The sequence below is a fragment of the Tasmannia lanceolata genome, unplaced genomic scaffold (genome assembly GCF_043159265.1).
Source record: "Tasmannia lanceolata isolate RefF3 unplaced genomic scaffold, GAP_Taslan_0.1 ptg000018l, whole genome shotgun sequence".
Classification (NCBI taxonomy): domain Eukaryota; kingdom Viridiplantae; phylum Streptophyta; class Magnoliopsida; order Canellales; family Winteraceae; genus Tasmannia; species Tasmannia lanceolata.
The window spans coordinates 41,199,517-41,219,002 of NW_027518695.1; the positions used below are offsets into that span (position 1 = coordinate 41,199,517).

The 19,486-nt window shown below is 34.9% G+C and overlaps 1 protein-coding gene across 1 annotated transcript; it reads left to right on the top strand.

The window, feature by feature from the left end:
• The first annotated feature begins 5,192 nt into the window (after positions 1 to 5,192).
• LOC143850340 (uncharacterized) lies at positions 5,193 to 5,876 on the top strand. Its single transcript, XM_077359598.1, has one exon. The coding sequence runs from the start codon at positions 5,193 to 5,195 to the stop codon at positions 5,874 to 5,876; it is 684 nt and encodes a 227-aa protein (XP_077215713.1).
• Positions 5,877 to 19,486: the final 13,610 nt, after the last annotated feature.

Genomic DNA, 19,486 nt, shown 5'->3' on the forward strand with positions numbered 1-19,486 from the left:
CATTCTAAACCACAATAAAAGCAAGTTTTGGTATTACTAGAAGAAGCCTTTACAAGTTTGTTTTTATAGTTGGATATTGTAGTATTCCATTTGTGTCCAAGTCCACTTTTATCATGTGGCATTCTTTGAATGTTAACAAGCCTATCCAATTTCAATGATCTATGTTCAAAATTTTCAAATAGTTTCTTTAGTTCATCATATTCAAAAGATAGTTTACTATTTTCATGCTTTAGCTTGTTGTTTTCAATAGAAAGTTCTTGACGATTTTCATTTAAGATTTTAATAGAAGCATTTAAATCATGAATTTCAATTTTGTATTTTTCATTTTCATCCTCTAAAAATTCATGATATTTCTTTAACCAACCAAATTCTTTTATCATGTTAGAGAGAGAATTTTCAAGTGATGCATTTTTATCAAATTCAATCTCAAGTTCATCATGTGCATTTTGCAAGGAATCTAGAACTTCTTTTAAAACAATGACATTATTTAAAGTATTTACCTCTTGATTGTCGTTTGTTGAGGCCATGAAGCAAACGTTTCTTGCAATCAAGCAATCTTCGCCATCATTTTGTTCGCCTTCACTTTCAATTTCCTCATCCCATGTGGCGGTCATTCCTTTCTTGCCTTCTCTTCTCTTGAAACGGTTGTTTGAAGAAGGCTCATTGTTGAGTGGACAATCCGGGCGAATGTGTCCAAGCTTCTTGCATCCATAGCATTGGGGTTGAGACGATCCATCACCGAGCTCTTCTTTCTTCTTGAATGGAAGATTGGTCCTTCTATTTTTCATGCCTCCCATGTTCCTTTGCAAGAATTTGATCCTTCTTGTTAGGAGGGCAACTTCATCTTCCATGTCTTCATTTGCATCTTCATTGTCACCTACATTACAAGCAAAAGCAACTCCTTTTTCTTTTTCAATTTTAGTTTCAATTTCGGGTGCTTTTGTTTTGAAAATCATTTCATGGGTTATCAAGGAGCCTATTAGTTCATCTAGGTTCAATGTATTCATGTCCTTGGCTTCGGTGATTGCGGAGGTTTTGGATTCCCATGACAAAGGTAGGGATCTAAGGATTTTGGTCACTAAATCTCTATTTGAAAATTGCTTTCCAAGTCCCCTTAATCAATTTACAAGATTCGTGAATCTAGTGTACATGTCGGCAATAGTTTCATCGGGTGTCATTTGAAAGAGTTCATATTGCCTAAATAAGTTATTCATTTTAGATTCTTTGACTTGGTTGGTTCCCTCATGGGTGACTTCTAAGGTATCCCAAATTTTCTTAGCTGAATTCAAATTTGACACTCTATTGAATTCTCCGGGAGACAAAGCACAAATTAGGGAATTCATGGCTTTGGTGTTGTAGTTTGAGGCTTGTTGTTCGGCTTCGGTCCAATCATTTAGATTTCTAGTGGGCAATATATATTCATTATTAATTGCTCTCCACATTTGGTAATCTTGGGTTAAAAAGATTTTTATTTTGGTTTTCTAAAATCCATAGTTTGTTCCATCAAAGTAGGGTGGCCTAGTGTTTGAGTAACCTTCATGGTGTTGAGGATGGTTTGCCATTTTTAGAATCTTTACTCTAGACCGGTTAGGGTTATAAAAATTAGAGACGAGGCTCTTATACCAATTGAAATAAACAAGAGGGGGGTGAATTGATTTTAACACTAAATTAGCCCTTTTGAAAATTAATTATGAACCCTAATTTGAATTTTCTTCTCTAGATTAAATTTTTGGTTAGTTCAAATGAGATTAGAAACAAATGAAATTCCAAACCAAGAACAATAATGAAAGTGCTAGAAAAGGAAAGAACACACCGATATATAGTGGTTCGGGCAAAGCCCTACTCCACTCTTTTTCTGATCGTCCTTAAGGTTTTCCACTATGCGAGACCTCCACGATGCCCGGCTCCGAGGCGGTTACACTTCCAAGGGATATTAAATAAGGATGCCCTTACACCTTTACAACGACTCTCCTTCTTCGCCGAGTTCTAAGCGATTGCTCTCTAGGGAATTAAGATAGGATGCCCTTACACCTTTACAAGAAATGGAAGTTGAATAGCTTAGCTTTTTCTTGAAAGCTTGATGCTCTTTGAAGTCCCTTGATTGCTCTTCAATGATGGTTGCAAGTGAAAGCTCTAAATCCCAACTCAAATAGATTTGCAAGTGCAAGGCAAGTTTGGAAAAACAAAAACTTAAGCTCAAATGGGTTGCAAGTATTCTTGAATGCTTAAGGAGGTTTTTCAAATGTTCAAGATAGAGGAAAATAATCCTCTGGATGTTCTATATATAGCATTTGACAAAATATGACCATTTGGGGGTGTTGATATCAAAAACCAAGTTTTAATTTAAATCCCAACGGCTATATTTTGGTCTGTCGCGAGGTTCTCGGAGTTCCGAGAACCATTCTCGGAGTTCCGAGAACCATTCTCGGAGTTCCGAGAACCATTCTCGGAGCTCCGAGAAATATTCTCGGAGTTCCGAGAGAACGGCCAGAAGAAGAAAATATTCCACTGGACCATTTCTCGGAGTTCCGAGAAAATGGCCAGAAGCTACTGGACCATTTCTCGGAGTTCCGAGCTCGGAGCTTCGAGAAAAATCTCGGAGTTCCGAGAAGCCTAAAAATCAGCAGATTTTGAGATTTTATTGCTTATCTGATTTTGGGCTTTTGGAACTCAACTCTTATGATAATTTTGGAATGTTTATGAGGGTCCCAACATGTTGGTCCACCACATAACCATTCACTAATCCATTTTAAGTTCTTAAGCGTGTTTGAAAAACTCTTTTAAAACACTTTGCCTTGACTTGGAAATCTAAAGAGAAAATGATGTACAATGATACCTATGTAACCTTCAACTTCTCTTTAGTCTTGGTCTTCAATTGATCTTCCATCTTTTGTATGCTTGCTTGAGAGATGATGTGAGCTCCGCTTAGCTCCTTTGACTCTTGTTGGGTATTTCTTCAAGCATGACCATATAGTGTGTTGGTTTCTTCAATGATCAATCCTATCTTAAACACAACACTTCAAGGCAAATTGATTAGTATTCAATAACACAATCAATTATGTTTAGAATCATCAAAACAAGATAGGAGAGTAGACCCTTGGGCTTACAGGTTGCGACTTGAGTAAGACAAATGTTGAAAGAGATGTCATAGTAGAGCACATAGGTGATGGCCTGCAGCGTATCAGTGATTTGAATCCAAGTTTAATGGCAATGCAGTACCCAGTTCTATTTTCTTATGGAGAAGATGGCTACCATCTAGGAATACCATATAAATGTAAAGAGGGAAGAAGGCAACCGAAGAGACATTGTGTGACTATGAGAGAATATTATGTATACAGAATTCAACAAAGAGAAAATGAGAGCCAAACAATTATTCGTGGTGGTCGTCTATTCCAACAATTTTTAGTCGACGCTTATATAGCTATTGAAGAGGAACGATTGCGCTGGATCTGCAATAACCAACCACAATTAAGAGCATAATTGTATAAAGGTTTACGTGATGCAGTCGGGAGAGGTGACACGACTCCAACTTCAGTAGGAAGAAGAATTATTTTGCCATCATCATTTACAGGAGGCCCAAGATATATGGTACAGAATTATGAAGATGCAATGGCTATTTCTAGATGGAAGGGAAATCCTGATCTATTTATAACATTCATAGCAAATCCAAAGTGGCCTGAAATTCAGAAGTTTGTTGATCAAATTCCTGGACAAAAACCAAATGATAGACCCGACATTGAATCCAGAGTTTTCAAGATTAAGCTCGATCAATTAATGAGAGATCTTATAAAATTACAACATTTTGGAAGAGTCATAGCAGGTATTTATTTATAAGTTTATGGCAATTTTTTTAAACAAAATTTTACAGATAATAACAAAATATATTAGATAATTTTTCAACTTCCAGCTGTCTACACCATTGAGTTCTAGAAAAGAGGTCTGCCATACGCTCATATATTACTTTGGCTTTATCAATCAGATAAGTATCCAACACCATCTGAAATTAACAAGATCATATCAGCAGAAATACCAGATGAGACAAGTGATTATACCGCATATGCAGCATTTGCATAATTTATGATGCATGGACCATGTGGAGCAGCAAATAGCAAAGCACCTTGTATGATCGGGGGAAATTATTGCAGAAAAAAATTTCAATTTTTTTTTACAATGACACAACACTATCTGAAGATGGGTTTCCAGTTTATAGAAGAAGAGATAATGATTGATTTGTTCAAAAGGGAGATATCAAACTAAACAACAGATATGTAGTACCACACAATGTTGATTTGATTATAAAATATCAAGCTCACATAAATGTTGAGTGGTGCAACAGGTCAAGAGCGATAACATATCTTTTCAAGTACATCAATAAAGGACCCGACAGGACATCAATTATAGTTGAAGAGGACATTTCAAGCAATCGTGGAAATGATAATACAAAAATTAAAAAAATTGATGAAATAAAAAGTTATCTAGACTGTCGTTATGTCTCGGCATGTGAAGCATGCTGGAGAATATTGCAATTTGATATTCAACATCGAACGCCTGTGGTTGAAAGGATGGTGTTCCACCTTCTTGATGAGCAATGCATTACTTTTAGAGATTCTGAACCCATCAACCAAGTTCTAAACAAGGAAGATGGTGAAACAACAATGTTCACTCAACGGATGCATACAAATAGCATTGAGGAAGATGCTCGAAATCTGACCTTTGCTGAATTTCCCACAAGATTTGTATGGAATAAAAAAGATAAGATGTGGCAACAAAGGAAAAAAGGGAAATGCATATATGCACATCCGAGTTCTGGAGAAAGGTTCTATTTGAGGATGTTATTAAATATTGTTAGAGGCCCACGAAGCTATGAAGAGATTAGAACAGTAAACGGTGTAACACATCCAACATTTAAATCAGCATGCTATTCCCTTGGACTGTTGGATGGTGACAAGGAGTGGCATGATGCAATTAATGAGGCATCACAATGGGCAACTGCAGCACAACTAAGAGAACTATTTGTGACTCTTCTACTCTTTTGTGAAATCGCTAATCCATTTGAGCTATGGGAAAGAAATTGGCAGCTGTTTTCTGATGATATTTAGTACCGCCAACGACATGCATTTGGGCATGAACAACTAGAGTTAGATGAAAATCAAATACAAAGCTACACTTTGTTTGAGATTGAAATCATCCTCATGAGAAATGGCAAGTCTTTGGCAGATTATAAACCACTCCCAATGCCTGCTGTAGCACTACTCAGTCAACTGAATAATCGACTCATAAGAGAAGAAACATCGTATGACAGGGAACAATTAAGGATAGAGCACAACGAGTTATACAATGGACTTAACTCAGACCAAAGAAATAGATTTGTTTCTGTAATAACAGTAGTAACTGAAAAGAAAGGAGGATTGTTTTTTGTTTATGGCCATGGAGGGACAGGTAAAACATATGTGTACAGAACCTTAATTGTAAGATTGCGCTCGGAAGGCAAAATTGTTTTGGCTGTAGCATCCTCTGGAATAACGGCTCTCATTTTACAAGGAGGACAGACTGCTCATTCAAGATTCGAAATTCCTATCAATCTCGAAGAAAACTCCATATGCGGCATTCATCAAGGTACCCAACTTGCGGAATTGATAAAACAGACATCACTTATTATATGGGATGAAGCACCAATGCACCACCGACATGCTTTTGAGGCCGTAGACAAAACTTTAAAAGACATATTAAGGTTTGATGATTGTAATTCATGCGAGAAGCCATTTGGAGCAAAAATTGTACTTCTTGGTGGAGATTTCAGACAGATTCTTCCCGTTGTTCCGAAAGGAGGAAGACATGAAGTTGTTCTTGCTTCGATAAACAATTCCTACTTATGAATCCAAGTTCAACTGACAGCAGTACATCTAATTCAATAACAGAATTCAACAAATGGGTTTTAGATATAGGAGATGGCATGATTGAATCAATATCAAGAGAAGAAGATTTTGAACCTTCGTGGATTAAAATTTCAAGTCATCTACTTATACATGGTGGAGAGAACCCCACAAGTGAAATAGTATCTATCACATATCCGTCATTTCACAGTAGTTACAAAGATGCACTTATCTTTAAGAAAGAGCAATACTGACTCCAAAAAATCATAGAGTCGATGAAATAAACTCATACATGATGCAATTCATTGATGGGGAAGAACATTCATATCTGAGCTCAGATTCAAGATGTAAAGCTTCGTCAAATGTCGCTGATCAAGACATGATTTATCCGGTAGAGTTTTTTAATACATTAAAGTTTCCGGGATTACCAAATCACTTTCTTCATCTGAAAGATGGAAATCCTATAATGCTTTTGAGAAATATCAATCAAAATGCAGGATTGTACAATGGCACACGGCTAATAGTAACTCAGTTAGCCACTTGGATTAACGAAGGAATAATAATCACAGGAACAAATATTGGAACAAAAGTTCTCATTCCCAGGATCATATTAACAGCTATTGAATTAAAGTGGCCCTTCATTTTGAGGCGAAGACAGTTTCCAGCAGAGTTTGTTATGCAATGACAATTAACAAAAGTCAGGCCTAACTATTAAACAAGTTGGCATGTATCTGCCAAAGCCTGTTTTCACTCATGGGCAACTATATGTTGCTGTCTCCCGAGTGACATCTCCTGATGGTTTGAAGATATTAATAGAAAAAAAATGATGGCGACAAAAATAGGTACAAAAAAAAATTGTATATAAAGAAGTTTTTAATAACTTACATACAAGTAAGTCAATAAAAAAATGAATTTATTAAAAAGAAAAGCTAACAATTACACAAAATCTTCTACTAAATTTTTTCCCTTTCAGATTCCGATCTCTAAAGATGGCAGGGGGCGCTAGTTGCTAAGAGAACTCCATAAGGACAAACAAGATTGGCAAATACATGTTAGATTGACAAGAATGTGGGATGCTGTTAACATTTAGTCAAACAATGAACTCATTAGCCTCGATCCAATTCTACTTGATGCAGAAGTAAGTATTCGCCACTCATTCTTTATTTGAAATTTAATATTATAATTGTTTATTCTTGAAAAAAATTACTACAATGCACATTTCAAAAAAATCTACATTTATGTCTATATAGGGGGATCATATTCAAGCATCAATTAAAAATAAGTTCACCCATCAATTTAGAGCATTGTTTCAAGGACATGTGTATGTGATAAAGAATTTCACTGTAGTTTACAGCAAAAATGAATACAGACTTGTTTCAAACAAATATATGATAAACTTCCATGAAACAAAATTTTTTTTAAAGAGAAAATGAATGAAAGTGATGAGATTGGACAACCCAGATTCGAAATAATACCTTTTACTATTCTAGATAGACGAGTGAATAATAACGTCTACCTCACAGGTAAAGAATATTCCCTTCACTATATGCTACCTTATTTTTTGTTATAACATTTGCTCAAAAAAATTAAATATACTACCGGCAGATGTAATTGGACAAATCACTGCAATTTTTGCAATTGAGGAAATACGGGCTAAAGGAAAGAAGGTGAATAAAAAAGTAATTGAGATTCAAGACAAGAGGTAAAAAATCAAGACAATATAATACATTTAGAAAATTAATACTAACATTATAAGATTTTGTATTTGAATAATTTTACAAATATTTTTTTGCATTGTGGGGACAATTAGCAGAGGAGATAAACAAAGATGCTTGCTTACATATTTCTGAGCCTGTAATTCTTATCATCACTTCAACTACTGTGAAGAAATATCTCCGTACATAACTACATTCTAATTCCTATATCGCAATAATATTATGAAATTGTTCTTTTTAAAAATATTATAAATGTGATTCTTACATCAATTACGCAGGAAATCTATCACTCTCTTCAACAAATGCTACAAAGTTTTACGTAAACTTGGCAATTCCAGAAGTTCTAGAGTTCAAAAATAGGTATATATTGAATATTATAGCAAAAAAATTAATTAGAAATAAAATTAACAATTACATGTTGCATAGTGTTATGGATGCAAAAGAGATTCTTCAATCAATAGATCTACCAAGGAAATCATTAGCTGCTGATAGAGAATTGGTTGAAAACAACAAAAGAACGGTGAGACAGGTCTTAGATTTCATCAATAAAAGCGAGCAAAAGGTTAGAAAAATTATTGTTAAAAATTTCATTTCTTAGAAAAAATATATATATTGACCATCAAAAGAAAACTAACATAGAAAATTACAAGATTTTATTTTTTTCTGCGAAGCAACAATCATAAAAGTTGACTCGCAGTATCGATGGTACTATCTCTCATGCAACGACTGTCGAAAGAAGTGTGATCCTTTAAGTTCATATTATTGGTCTCCTACTTGTGATAAGAAAGTTAACTTCCAATTAAAAAGGTAAATCTGGCCAAATATATATTATTATTAAAGTAAAAAAAATATTTTAGGTTTAATTTGTTCAATTTAAAACTTTGCAGTTATAGACAACAAGTAGAGGTTGAAGACCACACAGCATCAACAACTTTTGTGATTTTTGATAGGGAAGCTAAAAATATTGTTCAGCAACCTATTGCACAGATTAGCATTCCTGAGAAAAAGGTACCAAACTCATTAAAACTCATTAAAGGAGATTGAAATTTTTTTTGACAATCAATTTGTTATTATGTCTGATTTTCTATAATGGATAAAACAACCAACTTTAATTACATTACAGGATGAAGAGAAAGAAATTCTACCGCCTGCAATTGAAAAGTTAATAGGCAGAACATATCTATTTCAATTAAAGGTGACCGCATTCAATTTCAAAACCTCCAAGCAGAATTTCACGGTTTCAAAAATAATTGACGTTGAAAAATACGCAGGATTGGAGACAGTACAGGTTTTACATTTAAATTCTACAAAAAAATATGTACATGTTATTTTATATATATATATATATATATATATATATATATATAATTAAAACATGACGTGCTCATTCGAAATTATTTCTTCTACAGGAGACAAATTTATTGCCAAAAAAAGAACTTCGGAAGATGAAGAACCGAAAAAAAAGGCGCAAATACAGAAGCATATGCGCAAATTTTCATTCAAACTCCTCCAGATAAAACTCCTACAAAAAATTATTCACAAGGCGACAACTATATCTATATAAAAATATTTAATTACATTAAAAAAAATATTTACTAAATAAAAAATAATCAATCTTGCAGGGATTCAGAAGATTAGGTTCAAAGCGAAGTTGAAACAATGTAAAAATTGAATTCATGTCATAAGAATGAATACTTCTTATTTGGGAACATAATATGTTATTTCAAGAGAATGATTACTTCTTCTCTTTGCTTTAAGGAACTCTAATATTAAAAATAATTTATTTAATTACAATTTTTTGTTTGGTAATTGTTTACTTAATGAAGTTTTATGAAAATCTTTTTTAATTGTTTACTTAATGAAAATCTCTCCCTTATGGTGGTTCTCATTTTCTTTAGTGAAGTTTTAATGCACTCGAAAAAGATAAAAAATTTCATGCCTCCCCATGCATCGCACGATATATATAAAGTGGAATCCTCTAAGCTGTGGTGGTGCCACGTGTCAACCCCTTCTATTCACACCCCTCTGTAACGACGGAATTTCAAAAGAATTTTGTTTTTACTTTCATGTGTGTCTTCTCTTCCCTATTTAATCTCCATAAATATAGCACAAAATCGTTAAGAGACGGTTTCAATTTACATAAAGTGGGTGTTTATCCACCTCTCTAGAATACGAAAAGAACGATTTTCTGTTTATGGCTTTCCATATTCCTCTCAGAGAGAGATAAACTACCTTTTTGCATACACACAATATTTCAATTAATTTCGATAACTGATAGAAACTGCCTTGTTATATATATGGCAAAGCCCACAACTTCCTCCCCAAAAATATGCAAAAAAAATCTCAGTACAAATCCTTTCCAGATTTCCTCTCTCTCTCTCTCTCTCTCTCAATCAAAATCTCGCCTGTGTATTTCATAACCCGCTTCGAGCGCATCAGTAAGCAACCCTCCGCAGGATTTTTTACCTCGCGATAAATGAAAGGTAAAAAGACCCTTTGGTTTTCCATACAAAGTGCTCGATGAATTTCCTTTAAGAGATTCATCTTTTAACTTCCTTCTACTCACCGGCCAAGAAGAAGAGGACGATTTATTTGGAATTCGTACACATATTTACACTATTCCTTTTTTCCCTTTATATTTTGATTTTAACTTTGTATTTTTCTGTTTTGCCATTTGACTTTTTTTTCTTGTTAATAAAAGCGTAATATTTCCTTTCATTTTTGTGGCATCATCTTTTAGTCTTCCTATTGCAAATTCCCAATCCCTACCAATTATTTATTTCAATCCTGTTTTCTGCATATTGCATTTTAAATAGCTATTGTCATTATTTAAACCTTCTCCATCTTTCATAGAGTTATAATATTTTATCTATTTATTGCAGATTGGAGAGCTTCTTTTTTGGGCAAATTTTTGTATGGTTATGTCGTGTAATTTTATTTCTCAGATCTTCTTCGACCATCAAGGCGTGCTATATCAACTAACACTCATTCTTCCATTAGTTTATGTTTCCATATTCCATTAGCTTATATTGCATTAAGAATGTCACGTAACTAAAATATAAAGTAACTCTACTTATTTTTTACTAGTAGCATGTGTTCCTTTAATCCTTCACCGAGATTTTTCATGGGGATGTTCTTTTCCCCTCTATCTCTTTCATCTATATATCCATTTCATTTACTTTTTTCTTTTCCTCTTGGCGTGCTTTCAAGGAAGTTTTTCTCTCCGGTTGAAATTAGTGATTCTCCCAGTGATTCCTTTTTTCCATTTTGTATTACATTTGGTCTCTCATTTTGGGATTTGGGTTTTACATTTGGGTTTTAGGATTTGTGTTTGGCAGTATATTTGGTGGTTTTGAATTTTTTTTAACGTGTATCTTTCATGTAGCTTACAAATCGTATCATGTCCAAGTAAGGAATCATCACTTCTGTAAAATCACCACTTAATGAGGATAACATGTCAGACAGATGCCAATATACAAATGAAAAAAAAAACCATGTCAAACAAATGCCACTGAATTATGAAAAGGAACACAAAATTCTTATAATAATATCATGTCAGACAAATGCCACTGAATTACTAAGGTCCTGTTTGTTTCAGACTTTGAGAACCGATTGTGAGTCCAAAGCAGATTATTATACTCAAAATTAAATTTGAGTTCAAGAATCAGTTTTGGACTGACATTTGGTTCTTAAAATCCATAACAAACAGGACCTAGGCTGAAAAAATGATTTGTTTGTATATTTTTACAAAAAAACTTGGGTAAAAATTTACACCTGCCTATTGATTTTCTCCCATGCTTTTACAAATCTTCAAGATGGAAACTTTATTGAAGCTTCTCCCGTCCTAAATTCAACTGTTTTATTTCAATTTAATATTTAGCAGATATGACTTCCAATTCACAATTCTTTTTGCTGAGAAGCATAAGTAAGCCAATGATTGATAGTTTCAAAAGGTATGTTAATTTGAGATGGTTCTTTTTATCCGATTCATTTGTGTTTATGTTGTTAATTTTTGTGTGTTGTTAATTTTTGTGGTATTTCTATTTTTATTAGTGTTTTGTGGAGTATTTATGTGGATTATGTGCTTGGGCTTTTGACTTCATTGGAGATGCGCTTATAATTTTTTTGCCTCTTTTTCTTTGCTTGGCTTATGTCCGTATTCTTAATTTTAATGTGATATTTATATTTTTAATAATTGTTTTATGGAGTATTTGTGTGGATTTTTACCCTCTTTTGATAGATTGGAAATCTGTTTCTTTGTTTTTTGTCGTTTATTAAAGTATTGCTTCTAAATATGGTGCCTAGATATATTCTTTAGTTTAAGAACTTAGTATCAATTTGTGCCATTCCAAAAAAGAAAAAACATAGTATCAATTAGCCCATCTTTAAATACCGCAAATTGCTATGTTAATGTCCGCCGTGTTAAATAAAATACTTTTCTTTGGCGTTTTTAGTAAAATACAAATTAGCTAGGTGGAAATATCATTTTCATTTTTCATTTATGTTTTTTAAGTTTTAATTTATAAAAACTACGTATTTTCTCCCATGCGACAAAACTGTCCAAATAATTCAATTATTTGGACAAAAGATTCTCAATTTTTTTGTGCCCTAATTTTAAATTAAAGCATACCCTTTTTAGTATAAGTAAAACAAAATCCTGCACTCTGTGAGTGCCCCACATGGCAATCCTGTATCCCGTTAAAAAAAAATAACATCCTTCAAAACATGCAAAACTACAAAAAGGAAATTCATTCCTGATTTCAATAAAATACACTCCAGATCTATTGTTTCCCCAAAATAATCTCTTAACCTTTTACCTTTCCTGAACGTCACCTAGAAAAAGCTTTCAAGGGGATATGGGAATGGCCATTTATTGTACTAAAAATTAGCAAGCTCTCTCTCTCTCTCTAACTATAATTAAGAATTTATTTTTAATTTTAAAACAGGTTTAGGGCATATTTTTTCCTTGCCCCGTGCACGCACGGGTCTACAACTAGTCTATCCTATATATATAAGTAAAGCGGAATCCTCTAGGCTGTGGTGGTGCCACGTGTCAACCCCTCCTATACATGCCCCTCTGTATTGATGGAATTTCAAAAGATTTTTTTTTATACTTTCATGTGTATCTTCTCTTCCCTATTTAATCTCCATAAACATAGCACAAAATCGTGAAGAGACGGTTTCAATTTTCATAAAGTGGGTGTTTTATCCACCTCTCTCTCTAGAATACGAAAAGAACGATTTTCTGTTTATGGCTTTCCATATTTCTCTGAGAGATAAACTGCTTTTTTACATACACACAACGTTTCAATTAATTTCGATAACTGATAGAAACTGCCCTGTTATATATATGGCAAAGCCATCAACTTCCTTCCAAACAAAATGCAAAAAAAACCTCAGCACAAATCCTTTCCAGATTTTCCTCTCTCTCTCTCTCTCTCTCTCTCTCTCCCTTTAAAAATCTCGCCTGTGTATTTCAGAACCCGCTTCGAGCGCATCAGTAAGCAACCCTCCGCAGGATTTTTTACCTCGGGATAAATGAAAGGTATGGTAAAAAAATCCTTTCGTTTTCCATACAAAGTGCTCGATGAATTTCCTTTAAGAGATTCATCTTCTAACTTCCTTCTGCTCTCCAGCCAAGAAGAATAGCACGATTTATTTGGATTTCCTTCATATACTATTCCTTTTTTTCCCTTTATATTTTGATTTAAACTTTGTGTTTTTCTGTTTTGCCGTTTGATTTTTTATTTTGTTAATAAAAGCGTAATATTTCCTTTCATTTTTGTGCCATCATCTTTCAGTCTTCCTATTGCAAATTCCAAATCCCTACAGATTATTTATTTCAATCCTATTTTCTGTATATTGCATTTTAAATAGCTATTGTCATTATTTAAACCTTCTCCAACTTTCATGGAGTTATAATATTTTGTCTATTTATTGTAGATTGGAGAGCTTCTTTTTTGGGCAAATTTTTGTATGGTGATGTCGTGTAATTTGATTTCTCATATCTTCTTCGACCATCACGGCATGCTATATCAATTAACACTCATTCTTCCAATAGTTTATGTTTCATCATATCTGCTAGATATTCTATCTGATTTATGGGATTTTACTAATAAGGTATATCTGATGCATTTCTTTCTTCATGTACGGTTGCTTTAAGAATGTCACGGAACTAAAATATAAAGTTACTCTACTTATTTTTTACTAGTAGCATGTGTTCTTTTAATCTTTCACCGAGATTTTTCATGAAGATGTTCTTTTCCCCTCTATCTCTTTCATCTATATATCCATTTCATTTACTTTTTCCTTTTCCTCTCGGTGTGCTTTCAAGGAAGTTTTTTTCCCCGGTTGAAATTACTGATTCTCCCAGTGATTCCATTTTTCCATTTTGTATTACATTTGGTTTCTCATTTTGGGATTTGGCTTTTACATTTGGGTTTTAGGATTTGTGTTTGGCAGTATATTTGGTGTTTTTGATTTTTTTAATGTGTATCTTTCATGTAGCTTACAAATCGTATCATGTCCAAGTAAGGAATCATCACTTCTGTAAAATCACTGCTTAATGAGGATAACATGTTAGATGAAATATACAAATGAAAAAAAACCATGTCAAACAAATGCCACTGAATTATGAAGAGGAACATAAAATTCTTATAATATCCCATTGCCAATGGGATAACAAAACTCCAAAATACTTTGGTTTTGGAAAGTCCCCCGATTGGTTCGTGAAGGAAGTTCTAAATTTCTGCACTTTCATTTCATCTAGCCTTGGTTTCTTCTAAATTTCTGCACTTCCACTCCATCTAGCCTTGGTTTGAGGCAAAATTCTTTTATTTTCTCAGGGTCAGCTCTCTTTTTTCCTACCCCTGGTTTTGTTCTCTCTTCTTTTGGTTTTTTAACCTTATGTTAATATACAATTGCCTATTCAGACAAATAAAAATAAAAATGCAAGTGAGCGGAAATTGGGAAACCGAAAATGCTAACGAAGGCAGAGATACCATGCATTTTGAAATCCCATTCTCCTAAATTTCTTACTAAGAATTACCTAGATCCCACTTACATTTTTTAAGATATTAGTTGGATCATGTATATCCTAAATATGTTGTTAGAATTTGTCTTTCCCATTACAACAGAGATATCATGCATTCCAGTTGCTAAATAAATAAACATTTAATAGGTATACATCTATCTATAATGTTTAGACAGGACATGGCAAGAACAATTAGTTGATACAGTATTAAAATCTAATATGATTTCCCACGTCAGTCTTAAAACGCTATCAAAGTAACATGCTCTGAACAAAGGAAATTATTGCAGGAAAAATCGCATGATAATCACATTTTATGAGAAATAAGAGCACAATAATTTAATGTGAATTGCAGTGGCTCATTGGATGTGATGATGTTAGGCTGCATATGATTACGGATTACCCTACAACTGACTTCATCAATAGAATGATTGTAGGCAGTTGTAGTTTTAAGTTTAACCATAAATTCAAATCTCAAAATCTAATTTGTTGTTAAGTTGGTCTTTTGAAAAGATAGAGGAAACAGTCGTCAGTCTTCGCTGTCATGTATTGTTTTTAGCTCTCTCTATTCCATGAACTTTCTTTGTCGGGCTTCTATAGCAGGTAATATCTGTAGGAATGAGTAAAATTCAAGTTCAACTTTTAATGGGTTTTGCACATCTTCATTTCTTGTTTCACTTATAATTTTTCACAGAGATGGCATGTTCTATATGCAATTAAAATTCTAGGCATGTTTATTTAGAGAAATTATATGGTGCCCGACCGTGAAGTAGCGTGACCCTTGATATTTGATCCAACAGCAGCCTCTTAAAAAGTGGGCTGCTGTTGGATCAAATATCAAGGGCGGTGCCTTTTTGACGGTACTTGACGGTCGGGCATCATATAAAAACTCGTTTATTTATACCTTATTTATCATATCACCTATACATGAAGTCGTTTACTTTTTTTCGTTGTTGTCCCGTGCATTGCACGGGTTGTCTCCCTAGTGTGTGTATATAACCCCGTGCGATGCATGGGCCGACAAAGAACTGTACGGATCACATCATAGGTTGATCGAAACCATCCATGTGATGGAACACAACATCAATAGGTTGTGCCTGTAAAATCATTTCCATAGGCTGATCCTAGCCCTCCAATCTATAGAGGTTTCTATAATTAAAAAAGCATAAAGGAGGGGGCGATGCATGGGCCGACAAAGAACTGTACGGACCACATCATAGGTTGATTGAAACCATCAATGTGATGGAACACAACATCAATAGGTTGTGCCCGTAAAATCATTTCCATATGCTGATCCTAGCTCTCCAATCTATAGAGGTTTCCATAATTAAAAAAAGCATAAAGAAGGGGGGTAGGATTGAAATTATATGGCTTTAATGGGCACCTTTGTTAAAAAGCATAAAGGAGGTGGTAGGATTGAAAATATGTGGGTTGAATGGGTGCCTTTGTTAAAAAAAGTAAAAAAAAAGTGATGTGTAATTCTCATAGAATTTTGGGAGAAATTCAAATAATTCTCTCATTTTCTCTTCTGTCATATAGTATACAAGTAGGGGTGCAACTTGGGTTTGGTCAGGTTGAGATTTTGCTAAAAAATGGATTGAAATCAACCCGAACCCGACCTGATTTTAAGATAAAAGCTCAACCCGAATTCCAAAAAATCAACTTGAGTTGCACCCCTATAGGCAAGCAGGTCCCTTCTGCATGTTTCTCCATGTGCCTGCAAAAAAAGAGTTTTCACCCAATTTTTCTAAGCCACGGATTGTTTACCCAAGTTCTTCAAAAGTTGTGGGAGAATGAGTTTTCACCCGATTTTTTGAAACCACGGGATTTGATTAGAGCAATTCTTCATTCATCCCTTTCGCCCCTTTCCTCTGCCTAAAACGCCCCGGCTATCCTCATATCCCTTTTCACAACTTAAACCGAGGACAGAAGAAATCCTAACCTCTCCATTCAAGATTCAAAATCATAACACAATTGAAAGCTCATAATTGGGTGTCTTATCTCTAATATAAAATTAGAGAACAGAAACTCAAATATCTAAACCTGATTCCAATTGTCCCAACAAAAAAGGGAAGTTGACTTAATTGGATCTCTTAGTTTTCCTTCCCTTTATCGTATCCACACCTCCATCATAAGAAACAAAAAGGAAAGCTACTGATGAGTATATCTCTCTTGGAGAGAGAGAGAGAGAGAGAGAGAGAGAGTATCACTTGTCCACCTAAGACAAAGAACTCATAACACAATAACACTTTTCAAAAGCTAGTATCACTTGTCCAACTAAGACAAAGAACTCATAACACAATAACACTACAAAGTGATTGTTAAGAGCTTCTACTACATGAGAAATTGGAAATTACAGGAAATCCTAAAGGTCTATTAACGGTGCCTTATATTGAATCTCGGGATTTCCTAAGCAATTTTGGGGCAAGCCATTTCCCAGCTCATTTTTGCAGGAGAAAACAGTCACAAAGGCTCACTTTTTAGCAGATTTTGTCTTATTCATTTTATTCATCTGGCCCTGTTCTCTCCGGCAAAAGTGATCCGGCTTTCTGCAAATTTGAATAACAAATCCCTGTAGAATCACAAGTAATACATGAGCCCTTGGGCACTGCATTTTAATGAGGCCATGCCAATGTTAGATGATTGGATAGAATTCAAGACATAATTATAGGGAAGTGATATATTCGCCCCCTTTTTTCCCTGGGATAGCACCCTCCAGTGTATTTTTGATATATATATATATATATATATATATATATATATATATATATATATATATATATATATATATATATATATATAGAGGAAAGTGAAGCTACACCACCGGTGTAGCTAACTTAGCTACACCGCCGGCTTAAAATACAATGGGCCCACATTGTTTTGGTGATCCAAAGAATTCATTTGATTGGCCCTCACATAGATAGGGTGTCCACCAAAAATCAGTTCCATAGGATCATCCCAACCCTACAATTTGTGGAGGCAAAAATGAACGTGTAAAAACCTTCACAAATTTGTCCATTTTTGCCTCCACAGTTTGAAGGGTTGGGATGATCCTATGGAGCTGATCTTTGGTGGACACCCTATCTATGTGAGGGCCAATCAAATGAATGGTTTGGATCACCAAAACAATGTGGGCCCATTGTATTTTAAGCCGGCGGTGTAGCTAAGTTAGCTACACCGGCCCTCACATAGATAGGGTGTCCACCAAAGATCAGCTCCATAGGATCATCCCAACCCTACGATTTGTGGAGGCAAAAATGAACGTGTAAAAACCTTCACAAATTTGTCCATTTTTGCCTCCACAGTTTAAAGGGTTGGGATGATTCTATGGAGCTGATTTTTTGTGGACACCCTATCTATGTGAGAGCCAATCAAATGAATGGTTTGGATCACCAAAACAATGTGGGCCCATTGTATTTTAAGCCAGCGGTGTAGCTAAGTTAGCTACACCGGCGGTGTAGCTTCACTTTCCTCACACACACACACACACATATATATATATATATATATATATATATATATATAGAGAGAGAGAGAGAGAGAGAGAGAGAGAGACTACTCAGCCGGTAAAAATAAAGGGAGATGATATTTTCACCCCTTTGGAGTACGCATTCGCCCCCTTTTAACGTGATTCGACATAAAAAGCGTAAAAGGTGCCCACTATTCACTAGGGGTGGACATGGTTTGGTTCGGTTCGGTTTTGGGGTATACCCAGAACCGAACCATATATAATCGGTTTCCTGAAATTGGAACCAGAACCGAACCATATATGTTTGGAACCGAACCGAACCAGAACCATATATAATCGGTTCGGTTCGGTTCGGTTCTGGGTTTACCCGACCTTCACCAAATGTAGATATTTTGCCTAAACGTATTTATAATCGGTTCGGTCCTGTTTATATATGAACTACAAAGACTAATATGCACGAATTTGGAATAATCAGGCACAAATTTGCACAAATTTGGGCAATGCAAAAATTATATATGACCTACAAACATGCACAAATTTGGAATAATCAAGAACAAATTTGGGGGTGAATTAAAAATTTAAAGGCAAAGCAACACGTTAAAGAGGGGTGAATTAAAAGGGGGTGGGGTGATTTTATCAAGCGATGAGGCATTGGGTTTTAAGGTGAGGGTCGGTTCTCGGTTCGGTTTTCGGTTCCGGGATCCCAAACCCAGAACCGAACCGAATTTCCATTGGTTCCAGGATATCAGAACCGGAACTGAACCATATAAATATGGAACCGAACCGAACCGAACCATATGTGTCGGTTCGGTTCGGTTCCTCGGTTCGAACCGGAACCATCTCCACCCCTACTATTCACACTATCAGGGGCAAATGTGTACTGCAGAGCGGTGAAAATGTCATAGCCCAAAATAAATAGGCAACCTTTATTAGGGGTGAATATAGCTACCTATGATTAAGGAGAACATAGAAGTTAACAATCTTATCCATTTATACCTAGCAAACGAGTGGGCCGGGACGGGTTTCACCCAACCCGTACGGGTCCGGGTTGGGTGACAAATGACCTGAAATCTTACGGGTCACAATTTGATGAACCAACCCAAACCCACCTGTATGGGCCGGATGGACATGCAGTTCACTTTGTTTTTTTTTGCTGTATTTATTACCACCTATAAGATGATCCAAACAGTTCATGTGATGGGCCATTACGTAAATAGGTTGTGCCCTGAAAATCATTTCCATAGCATGATCCTAGACCTCTGATCTATGGAGGAATTTCATATTAATATTTATGGAAACTTCTGTAGATCGGAGGGCTATGATCATCCTATGGAAATGAATTTTGGGGCACAACCTATTTACGTTTTGTTTTATCACATGGACAGTTTAGATCATCTTA

Bases quoted from the DNA above. Each gene is read 5' to 3' on its own strand.
- LOC143850340 (XM_077359598.1), top strand. From the start codon at position 5,193: ATGAGAAATGGCAAGTCTTTGGCAGATTATAAACCACTCCCAATGCCT.